The 12,303-nt window shown below is 35.1% G+C and overlaps 1 protein-coding gene across 1 annotated transcript in view; it reads right to left on the bottom strand.

Annotated features, from left to right (window-relative positions):
- atp9a (ATPase phospholipid transporting 9A) overlaps positions 1-12,303 on the bottom strand; it is a 57,642-nt gene that overhangs the window by 8,968 nt on the left and 36,371 nt on the right. Inside the window, exons 20-24 of the mRNA XM_016454706.1 lie at positions 9,020-9,109; positions 7,663-7,807; positions 6,632-6,696; positions 4,257-4,412; positions 1,954-2,018 (exon numbers count right to left, since the gene is read on the bottom strand). Of these exons, the coding sequence (XP_016310192.1) occupies positions 1,954-2,018; positions 4,257-4,412; positions 6,632-6,696; positions 7,663-7,807; positions 9,020-9,109 (521 nt within the window). The remainder of the gene's footprint in view (positions 1-1,953; positions 2,019-4,256; positions 4,413-6,631; positions 6,697-7,662; positions 7,808-9,019; positions 9,110-12,303) is intronic.

Below are 12,303 nucleotides of genomic sequence, written 5' to 3' on the forward strand. Positions count from 1 at the left end.
AGATTTTTCAGCCATCTAAGAGGACCAAATCGGTGGTCTGGTCGTATTTTGGCTTTTACAAGAGTCCTGAAGGCAATTTAATCGAGGATGGTCACCCTGTCTGCTGATCTTGCAAGAAGAAAGTCGCTGCAAAGTCATCTTCGTGACCACCACCCACTGTTATAGCGAATGCAAGGCAACTTTTACCTCAGTACCAAAACTAACTGGGCAAATAATTGGACAAAAATATTGATTAGAGATTAAATATTTCGTTATCTCACTTGTAATTAACGCAAAGCTTCCGCGAAGAAAAGTTCGCATCATGAAAAATGAAATCATGAAAAAATGATTTCATTTTCAATACAATCAAAAACTAAGACGCAAGACGGCAAGCTGCATTTGAATGAAACGAGAGAGCGCATCCGCGCCTCTGCGGTGATACAAGAGACATGGGGCGAATTCCAAACAGAAGTGAGCATCCCTATGCCCTACTCCCTTCGAAGGGCAGAGCCCTTGAAGTGTGTTCTTTGAAGGGTGCAGGGTATTACTGTCTCGTATAAGCGTGACCAAATGTTACCTTGACAACGCTGCACGTGCGTGCAACATTCAGTAGTACTCCATCAGTTGTTGCAAATAAATATTTATTATTATTATTATTTTATTCAAATATTGTCTAATTGTGTCTTATTTACTATTAAACGTTTTCAAACTAAACTTGCTTACACTACCGTCTTAAATCATATTTCTATCACTGACGAAAAATATGTTGTCTTACATTAAAATAGACAAATTTAATTAGCCTATTCTATTTATGTTTGTATGTGAACTCGAAATCAACCCCAACTTTGCTTTAAAAAGCATCACAAGATCTCTTAAACGAAGATCACATGATCACAAATTGAAATCACATTGTATATATATATATATAAGTGATTTATTATTATTATTATTAGGGCTTCATGTTAATGTTAATTTAATGTTTATGCTAAAAAAAAGTGCATAGCTGCTAATTGTATTTGTTGTTTGTTGATTTTCAAATATAAAACTTATTGAAATGTTTTCAGTGTGTGTATCAGTTATTTTCATCTTAATTTTAACAAAACCGTGATAGTATTGACAATCGTGATAACTTTGGTCACGATAACCGTGATATGAAATTTTCATACCGTTACATCCCTAATAAACATTATAGATGTCTGTCACTTTTGATCCATTTAATGCACGCTTGCTGACACACAATTTTTCATGAAGAATGCATACAATTTTTTATGCTATATGGCATTTTTGTTTTTTATGTTTTTGCTTTCCAAACCATCAGACCAATGATTTTCTAGTCATTCAAAACTACTGGATTAGGATTAAAAAACATGTACAGAGTTTGCAGTTATGAAAATCAATTTCTAGCCAATTAAATATATTTTAAAGCAAAGGATAAAAAAAACTTTTCACGCTTTTCTGAGATTTTTCATAACTTTTCCAGCACGGGAAAATTCTTTTTGAGCCAGTAATAGAAAACATCTTTAACTCTGACATTTATCAGTGAATAAAAGTAAAATGCACCAAATGTAGTAAACCTTTAGACATTTTGCTGGCTTGTACAAGTTATAAGCATGTATTTCCTATGCAGAGAAAGTCAAAGTGACAGATCTAGATTGACATCTGTACTAGTGTGGGTGAAGTTTCATCTTGTTCCTCTCTCTGTCCCGGACTGTCTTGATGGAGAATTTCATCATTTTCCCTGAATTAGACGAGACCTAAGCCTGTCCGCTTTAACCCCTTGATCGTTTCAGACTTCACAAAGGCTCTTTTGATGTGCATCAGCTCTGATGCTTTTCTGCGAGCTCAGCGGCTGTGACTCTCGATGGAACAAAACCCTCAGCGATCCTCAAATGTCAGAGCTGTCTGAAACACATGGCTGAAATGCCAGCGAGATTTCAGCGAGTGCAAATGAGTCATCAGCACTCGCACACTCACCCGATAATGAGGAAGCCTTGATAAAGTGGAACAGATGCAAAGTAGAAGACAGAGGAGAACACGGCCTGTGGAAATATCAGCACAAACATCAGACAGCAGGCAACCAAAGCCATGCTATATTCATTCGTCCTGTCACTTCTCAGTAGGGCAATAGTATGATAGTAAAATAAATCCATTAGATGGCAATACTGTGGTACTTTGATATATACTGTATATATACCATGGTAGCAAATTGTTATCATGTGCAGATGAAAGTGTATTGTACATGTTCAAAAAACTTTAGCATTATCATATTATCATGTCCAAAAATGTGTACATTTGCATCCAAAATTAGGGATGCACGATATATCGGCCACCATATCGGTATTGGCCGATAAATGTACATTTTAATGTTATCGTTATCGAACCGATAAGAAATTTTTTGCCGATATATTAAAGCCGATAAATAATGCATTATTTCCTGCAGAAATTTTTGCCGATATATTAAAGCCGATAAATAATGCATTATTTCCTGCAGAGACACTTCAGATGCGCACTGTTCACCATGATGGTTTTTAATTGCTTGAAATATTACTGGAATCACTTCAAAAAGGAAAAGTGCAACAGTGAAGTGCAACATGTGCAGGGCAAGTCTGTCATAATATAATGAGAACATTACTGTTAAATAATGTTATGGAATCTTTGTGAGCCCGTGTTTAAGCGCGTTGTCACGGGAAGAGTGCATTCACAATGGAGCTGCACCTTCATGACCAGCACAGTTAAGTTCACTTGTGCATTTGCAGCCTTTTGTGCAATTGTACGTTGTAATATTGTGTTTACTGTATGCATATAGGTCTGATTTATCGCATATAGAATTTGTTTGGTTAAGCTAATAGAGGGTTAATCGAGCGCTTCAGTTTGCCGGTGAACATCTTTAGCTCAGCGCACGCAGCTCAAACAGCAGCGCACAACATTAATAACTAGGACTATCATATATTTAACATTATAATGAGAACACTATTATAATAAAAACGTTGTGAATTCTTTGCTTTAATTTGTCGTGTTTCAGCGCGTTGTTGCGGGAAGAGCGCATCCACAACAGAAGTTATATTCTGGTTAGCATGTAACTTGCTTTGAGTTCACTTGTGCATTTGGGTCTTTTTGTACATATATAACTTGTAATATTATGTTTATGTTGTATAAATATCTGATTAATCTCATATCTGATTAATCTCATATATGATGCGTTTCCTTGAGTTAAATAAGCTGCCAGCAAAGCGCTTCAGTTTACCGGTGTTCATTCAGCTCTTCAGCTTCAGCGCACGCAGTGTGAACAGCAGTGCATAACATTAATAACTAGTATGACTAGGAATGTCATATGCATAACATTATAAAGAGAATATTACCGTAATAAAAGTTGTGAATTCAGTGAATTCATGTGAATTTCAGTGCGTTGTTATGGGAAGAAGAGCGCGTCGAGTTACACATCTGACTAGCACATAACTTAGTTCAAGATCACTGCATTTGCGTTTTTTTGTGCATATATAAATTATAATATTATGTTTATGTTGTATAAATATCTGATTCTCATATAGCATAATTAACCCGCTAACAAAGCGCTTCAGTTTACCGGTGTTCATTCAGCGCACGCAGTTTAAACAGAAATGCTGCTATTTAAAACAATGGTAGCTATTAATTTAAGATTTTGAAATTCTTTTTCAAAATCACTGCTATATTATTATTAATAACCACCACTTATTTTTATCTTATTATTTTCATATGGTTTAATTAAAAGAATTTTATTATTGTCGGTGCGGAGGCTATTCCGTTTAATTTATCCATGGCACATGGTTTTTGATTTTTTTACACCTAAGTAATGTTGTCCAGTGACTTGTTTGCATTATTTTATTTATTTGTAAGGTTGCTTTATGTTTGATTTATGTTGAAGTGTTTAATGGCTTTTAATGGTGAGACTTTTTTTGTAATCAGGCTCTCAAAAATGATATAAAAATTCGGATTTAGATTTATCGGCTAACATATCGGTTATTGGCTTTCATATATAAAAAATTATCGGTATCGGCCAAAATTTTCATATCAGTGCATCCCTATCCATGGTATATGCTCATAAAAACCATGGTAGTTTGTTAGCAGTTTTATTTTACTAACATTAATGTGTGTTATACCAGGGTAAATATGGTAGAGTTTTGCCTAATACAAGTGGTTGTTTTTTTTTTAAACATGAAGCCCTCGTCGCTGCAGTGTGTTTATGTGCGGCTGCTGTGATTGATGGGCTAGCGGTGGATAATTACTGCAGCAGACGTTACCTGCATGGTGCTGATGCAGAGACTCCGGTGGATGACAAACTGGCTGAGCGCGGCGGAGCGTTTGTAGCTGTTTCTGCCGTGGACCATGAGCAGTCTGCCCAAGTGCTTAAACTGAGTGATGGAGAAATCTGCAGCCAGAGACGCCTGCTTCCCTTCCTGCACACAGATAAATACACAAACAGCTCTGAGCGCTCACACGCAGCTTCTGGACCACGAGCAACAATGTTTTCTAGATTAAGCTGGCCTATATTAAGCATGTTCGGATCACTGGGAAGTTCAGGAGTGAGTGAGTAAACCAAAACAACGGCCCACGTAACCACGTCAAGTCAATCGAGGCTTAAGCCGTGTTAGTCATGAATGACTCAATATCAATTAACCGTCCCATAACGTCTCATTTTGATGACCTGGAAACCTCGCTCGGCCCACCACAACTGGGTAAAGTTGGCTTTTAGGTATTTTAGGTACATTTAGACAAAACGTCTGACGTCTAAAATGTGTTTCTAAACTGGACGTCCATCTCAGGGTGGGATTCCTGAAATCAGACCATCCTGAAATAAACAATGTAGAGTCACTGAAGTTTCTTACTTATTTTGAAATCTTTGGTCAACACAACTAGGTTTATGAAAAACTATTACATTCTTAGCTGAACTATTTAGAGTAAAATAACATGCAATAAAATGAAAAAATAAAATAAAATAAAATATTAAAAAAAACAATACAAATGCAACAGCTAAGTATATGAGAAACTATTATATCCCTACTATTTATATAAAATACAATAAAATCTAGATAAATTATAGTATCTATTTAAAATGTAAATAATAAGAAATGTAAATAAATAAAAAAAAACTGCAGATAAATTAGCTAAACACATTAATATTTCTGATATTAAGATGGTTTCAGTCTTGATTAATCAAAACAGCTCAGAATATGAAAAAATATTAAGTACTATAACATATAAAATAATTAAAGAATCACCAATAAAAAAAATAAATAAAACAAAATTAGTCAAAACAGCTAGGTTAATAAAAAACTATCATATCCTTAGCTGAACTATTTATATACTATAAAATAAAATCTAGATAAAATAAGACAGAAGAAATGTAAATAAACAATGAAAAAACTGCAGATAAATTAATTGAAAACATTAATATTTCTGATATTAGGTTGGATGGTTAAAACTATTAAGTATAATGAATAAAGAATGACGATTACAAAATAAAAAATAAACTGCAGATAAATTAGTTAAACATATTAATATTTCTGATACTATTAGCTATTATCATTAAACAATCACTACAAATAAAAAAACACCTAAAATATATATAAATATACATCTGTATATAAATAATTATTAGTTGATATAGCTAGGTATATGAAAAACTAATACATCCCAAGCTGAACTATTTACATAAAAACAACATTAAATTAAATTATAAAATAAACACCTAAATTAATTTTAAAAATCTGTAGATAAACTAGTTGTAATAAATAAATAAATTTATTCAAATTAAATTATAAAATATCACAGTATTACAATAGTATTATGTCTTACAAAATATGGAATTACCATTGTACACATGCAAAAAATTATGGTAATACCACAGTATTATGTCCAAAAATATATAATAATATTGTAATATTATAAATAAGTATTATATGCAATTTTAAACAAATAAAATGACATTTTATTACCATGGAACATGTCCAAAAAACTATGATAATACACTGGTATTGTGTACGAAAATCATACTAATGCTATGGCACAGTTATACTATGGTACATGCTCATAAAAATATTTAATATTATTATTTCTGATATGAAAACATTTTTATTTCTGATATTAAAGGTTCAGGGTTCAGGTCTTAATTAGTCAATACAGCTATGAAAAACTATTAATAAACTAGTTAACTAGATAGCTACTATTAATAACCTAGATAAACTAGTCAGTTGTTGAATGCCAGTGCACTCAATATAGTGTGAAATAAAATAAATATAAATAATGATTACCAATTAAAGTTGTTTCAGAGGCTGAGAAACAACTTTAATTGGTACGATTTGAAGAAAGATTATAAAATTATATTTTGATTATAAAATCAGACATTGCATTATTAAAAATAACATTACTAAGAGCAGGAACTTGTTTTAAATAATATCTAGAGTGAATTTAGATTTTCAGTCGTGGGAAGCTGTAGCGTGTAAATGTTTGAAGTGATTTTACATGAGAACATCGCTGAGCTTTCAGTGTCATGTAATGTAAGAAATGTGAGAATCTGTGTAACGCAAGTGTTTTTGACGCAGATGGACGGAAGCCTCCGGAAGCAGGCAGCAGTGTGTATGACAGGACTGCTGCTCTGGGAAGTGGTAGCTCTTACTTTGCCCTCCACTCCCACGCCACAGTCTGCTTCCTGGATCATGCTGACATCATTTCCTCCGTCCCCTGAGAAAGAGAAAACAGCGAGTGATGAGCCAGAGACAGCTGGTGCCGTGACCCAGATTGAGACCTTATGACAGAGCAGTGTCATATTAGTATAACTGATATTTTTGATTTTTATTAGTTTAGTTTAGTTTTTTATTGCATATTGCATTATTTTTTATTTATTTGTTTTAGTTTATTTAGTTTTAATCATTTTATTACTACTTTTTATTTTATTCAACTTAAACTAAATGAAAATGAGACATGATGCCTTGGCAACTAGCTGAAATAAAACAAATTTAATTTAGTTGTATTTCAGTTAACGTTTATTTTATTTCAAGTAAAAAATTTTTTTTTTACTTTTAGTATTAGTATATTTTTTATTTAATGCCATGTCATCATCTTAGGCTATCTTCATGGCAAAAACTATTTAAAAAATACAAGTATAACAAATATAATAAAAACCAGCAAACAAACAAACACAAGTTATATTACACACGATTTTTTACATTAACATATGATACAAATTCTAAAACCTTTTCTGGCAAAATGATACTAAATATCTCTAAGTGAGTTCACTTCATAAAAAGTTTTCTCCGTACATTAAAAGCGGGACAGTCCAAAAAAAAATGTTTGACAGAAAGGGGAATCTTGCAGAACATGCATTGAGAAGGGTTAGTTTTATTTTTAGTTATCGATAATCACCCCAACTGATATTATGTCACATGTCAAGACTAAACATGCAATGGAAAGTTACGTAACCAAAAAAATACATTTAAATATATATTGATGAACATATCAGTATATCGGTATCTGTAAATATTTAGGCTTATTGTTTTTATATATCAGCACTAATCTGAATTGGATGATATTGAAAACTTTAAACCAGGTATCCTCAAATCTGGCTCTCGAGATCCACTTTCCCGCAGATTTAGCTCTAACCCTAATCAAACACAACTGAGCAGGGCCGAGAGGAAGTTGCGTACTCACCCACGGCGCAGGTGAGTTTGCCGGTGCGTTCCTGCAGCAGTCGAACGATCTGGGCTTTCTGTGTGGGAGCGCAGCGGCAGCAGACGACAGCCGGACACTGACACGCCAACTCCATAAACTCATACTCATAATACTTCAGACAAACCTGCAACAACAACAAACAGGACTGAGAACAGGCCATTCACTGAGACATCAGACAGACAAATCAATACTGAAGGACAGAATGACACAAAACCTCCATAAATAAAACCCAAATCAAACTATTGATCAAACTGGCCATTTACTGAAAATGCAAACATCATGAGACACCTTAAAAAATAAAAAAAACAGAAAAAATCTGGATGGAGGCGATTTCACACAAATTACATACATTCAAGACAAATTATTCAAATTTTAACCTCATTATAACAGTCATATTTTATACTAATATCTACAGATTTATCAGTATTTAACACTTTATAAACCGTAATTTCTAGCTTCTGCTACCTGTCATTACGCTATGCCTAAGTTCTACATCATCCGCTGGAACGTCACACTCTCGAAGCTAGAAATTACGGTTTATAAAGTTTTAAATATGGATTTTTCTTACACAAACGCATCTCTTAAATTCAGGAAGCCTTTATTATCCCCCTGGAGCCATGTGGAGCACTTTTTATAATGGATGGACGCACTTTATTGGGCTTCAAAATCTCGACCCCCATTCACTGCCATTACAAAGCTTGGAAGAGCCAGGCCATATTTTTTAATATAACTCCAATTCTATTTGTCTGAAAGAAGAAAGTCATATATACCTAGGGTGGCTTCAGGGTGAGGAAATCATGCGGTAATTTTCATTTTTGGGTGAACTATCCCTTTAAATTGATCAAAAGTGACATTAAAGATGTTAAAATGTTACATAAGATTTCTATTTCAAATAAATGCTGTTCTTTTGAATTTTCTATTCATCAAAGAATCTTGAAAAAAAAAAGAAAATGAAAAACTTAGCAGTATAAGTGAATGATTTCTGACACTGAAGACTGGAGTAATGATACTGAAAATTCAGCTTTACATCACAGGAATACATTACATTTTACCATATATTCAAATAGAACACAGTTATTTTAAATTGTAATAATATTTCACAATATTACTGTTTTTAATGTATTTTTGATCAAATAAATGCAGCCTTGGTCCGAGTCCAGAGTCACTATATCTTTGTCTCTAGATCATGTGATAGATAAGTCTGATCACAAAATAATAGCACAAGTTGCATGATTTCATGTTTTACTGACATGTCTTACACAAACAGTGCGGCTTGGGTCTGTAACAGTGTTAGGGGTTTGTTCGAATCTAATGTGTACATGCAGGCTCACATTACCTCCAGAGAGTCTCCTGATATCACCAGCGCGCAGTCGTGTTTCCTCCTGAAGGCGTTGAGCTCAAGGTGGGCTTCGCTTCGAGTGGTTACCTGCAACCCATCGGAGAGCTCAGCATCAGGACTGTTTTTTTCTCACACAAACACACGAGCAGCCACTCGGATAATAATCTCAGAGACACCAGCGGTGAACCACAGCAAGATCCCCAGACTGAGATATTAACTTCAGCTGTCAGTTGCGTGGCAGACCGTGCCAGATTCAACTAGCTATCTGCTTAACCGTCTAAACTGTGAGGTCTACTTCTCCTGCTGTCAGCTGGTTTCACACAGGAAGTTCACTATAACTAACTGTTGTTTTTGTATTTACAGATGGCTTTGGGCAGATATTGCTTGCTCAAGATGTTAGATTAAAAGGATAAATGAGTAAACAAACTCACTCTTATGTTGCATTCAAACCTATATGACTTTCTTTCCACTGTGAACCACTACAAGAGATGTTAGTAAGAATGTTCACGCTGCTCTTTTCCATATGAGAAACACCATACACGTTTGAAACAACAAGGTCAGTAAATGATTTTAAGGTGAACTATTCCTTCATAATTTTCCCAAAACATGAACCAAAACCAATTTTGGACACACATATTTCTTGAGCAGCAAATCAGCATATTAGAATGATTTCTGAAGTATCACGTGACACTGAAGGCTGAAGTAAAGGATGCTGAAAATTCAGCTTTGCATCACAGGAATTAACCCCCAAAGATATTTTCATACAGGGGCATTTTTTTGCTCTCATATTATGAATTGTAGGGGCATATAACTGGATTCTCAAAAGGCTACATCACAGACTATTTCTTTATAATTAATCTCAAAACATGAACCAAAACCAATTTTGGACACATAAATCCATCCAAAACTCCTCGCCAACAGAGAGGATGTTTTCTAATTGGTGGACGTTCACATAAGAGCAATTCATCTGTCAATTTCAAACACACCAGACCTCAATCTGGATGCCATTTGTGTCCAGGAGGAAGTCAATCCAGATGCCGCTATGGGAACGAGGTGCCTTTTTTCATGTTGTGCCAGTCATTGTCTTCTGTTTCCAGGAACCGCTGCAGCGAGGAAGATTCAACCTTCCTCAGAGCGGCCTATCTTTCTGTGGCAGCACGCCACATGGGAACTCCACAAGAGCTCATAGAGTCACGTTTCACAGAAAAAGGGCACAGGGAGACTTCAGGAAGCTACTTTCCCTGTTTGGATCGATGAAGGCTACTAAACTCAATCAAGCTTTGAGCCCAATTGTGTTGGAGACATTTGGGTGTGAGACAAGATTTATTGAGCTAGTGTACACTACTGTTCAAAAGTTGCTTTTTAGAGAAATTAATAGTTTTATTTATCAAGGATTTCAGTAAAGAATTGTCAGTAAAGACATTTATAATGTTACAAAAGGTTAATTTTACAAATAAATGCTGTTATTTTTAACTTTCTATTAATCAAAAAAATTCTGAAAAAATATGGTATATGGTAGTTTCCACAACAATATTAAGCAGAACAACTGTTTTCAACATTGATAATAATGAGAAGTGATTCTTGAGCAGAAAATCAGCATATTAGAATGATTTCTGAAGGATCATGTGACACTGAAGACTGGAGTAATGATGCTGAAAATTCAGCTTTACATCACAGGAATAAATTACATTTTAAAATATATTCAAATAGAACAGTTATTTTAAATTTAAAAATATTTTGAACAGTAGTGCATATGTCTGACAGATTATGTTTCTATTTTGGTGAAGGAGGTATATAATATCGGTTACTGTTTCCATTCATTTCAAATGGCAACCATTCGCCATCTTTGCACATGGGCTCCTGTTTCCAGATTTTTTTCTCCCGAAATACTGTTTGTCTGATGGCACCAAAATAACAAGCACATCCCAAACTAGTGGTCGACCGATATATCGACATGGATATATCGGCCGATATTTGGCATTTTTCAAATATCGGCATCAGCCGATACGTTTTTCTGTTTGGCCGATGCGTTGACGGCGTGCAAAACTTTTATTTTGACGGCGCTGAGAGCGGCAGCGCCTGAGCACAAAGTGCTCACATTCTCCCTCTTGTTCGCCGTTGTCCTTAACAGTTCTGTCTAAAGCCCCGTTCACACTAGCAGTGACTTTTGTCGCTGCATGTCACCAGGGGCTGGCGATGAGGTTGCTAGTGGGCGTTCTACTGTTTGCCTTGATTGACAGCGAATCAGGTTTCTTGCCGCTAAGTACAAACATTTTGGAGGCAAAAGACTAAATATAATCTAAATCTAAATTAAATCCATACATACAAACAAAAATGAATGAGAAACAGAGCCTACTTTCTTCCATTGCGTATGTTTATCTACGGCGTTGAGAAGAGAACGATCACATGAGCTCTACCGTCTTCTTTCCTATTGGCTGTCGCTCCCGAAAGTCGCTCTTCATTTGCATAAAGTTGAAGGATTCTGAACTTTGCCGCGTCGCTGGACACGCCCCATCCGGTCGCCAACTGCCACTGACGCTCGTGTCGCCGGAAATCACCAGCTCTCCACTGAAATGAATGGGATTGTGTCGCTTTGCTATTGCGTGTCGCTTGTAGTGTGAACGGGGCTTAATACGGATAGAAGTCTGTCTAATAATCCGATAGAACTGTTAAACAAAGGAATTAAAATGTACACAAAAAGTATTATAAGGATTGCTTTTATATTATTAGTAATAGAAAGGCAAACATTATAATACTTTCTCGTTTGCCGTCAGCATTCAGCAAATACGCATTTCATCATTTAAACAAATCTTTGAATGGCAAATGAAAATTTTATTTCACAAACCTTGCAAACTTAGTCAAATCCAGTTGTGAGATCTTGTGAAGTGTGCATGTGACCTGCATGATTGCGTGTTCTCTGCGTGACTTTCGGTCCGTGTGAATTGAATGCTGACAGGAGGAGAGTTCTGCTTCACTGGAGACGCGCGATAGACAAACTTCAAACTCGTGAATTCAAATTAAGCTGCGCTTCATGCTTTTGCCCACTGTCATTTTCACGTCATTTTCACTGTGTGCTGTATGTAAAATGAGTGTTACCTTGGCTTTATTTGAAAAAATATGATTCTCAAATCCCAATGCACACAAACTTCCCAGAATACTGAGTGCTCTGTTGGTTACAGTTTACTAACTTTTTAATTATATTTTTATTAAAGGGGTGGTTCACTGGGTTTTTTCTAGGCTTGATTGTGTTTATGGGGTGCAGTCTAACATGTGTTAATGCT

This window comes from Sinocyclocheilus anshuiensis, unplaced genomic scaffold, assembly GCF_001515605.1.
Source record: "Sinocyclocheilus anshuiensis isolate Anshui unplaced genomic scaffold, SAMN03320099.WGS_v1.1 scaffold67, whole genome shotgun sequence".
Classification (NCBI taxonomy): domain Eukaryota; kingdom Metazoa; phylum Chordata; class Actinopteri; order Cypriniformes; family Cyprinidae; genus Sinocyclocheilus; species Sinocyclocheilus anshuiensis.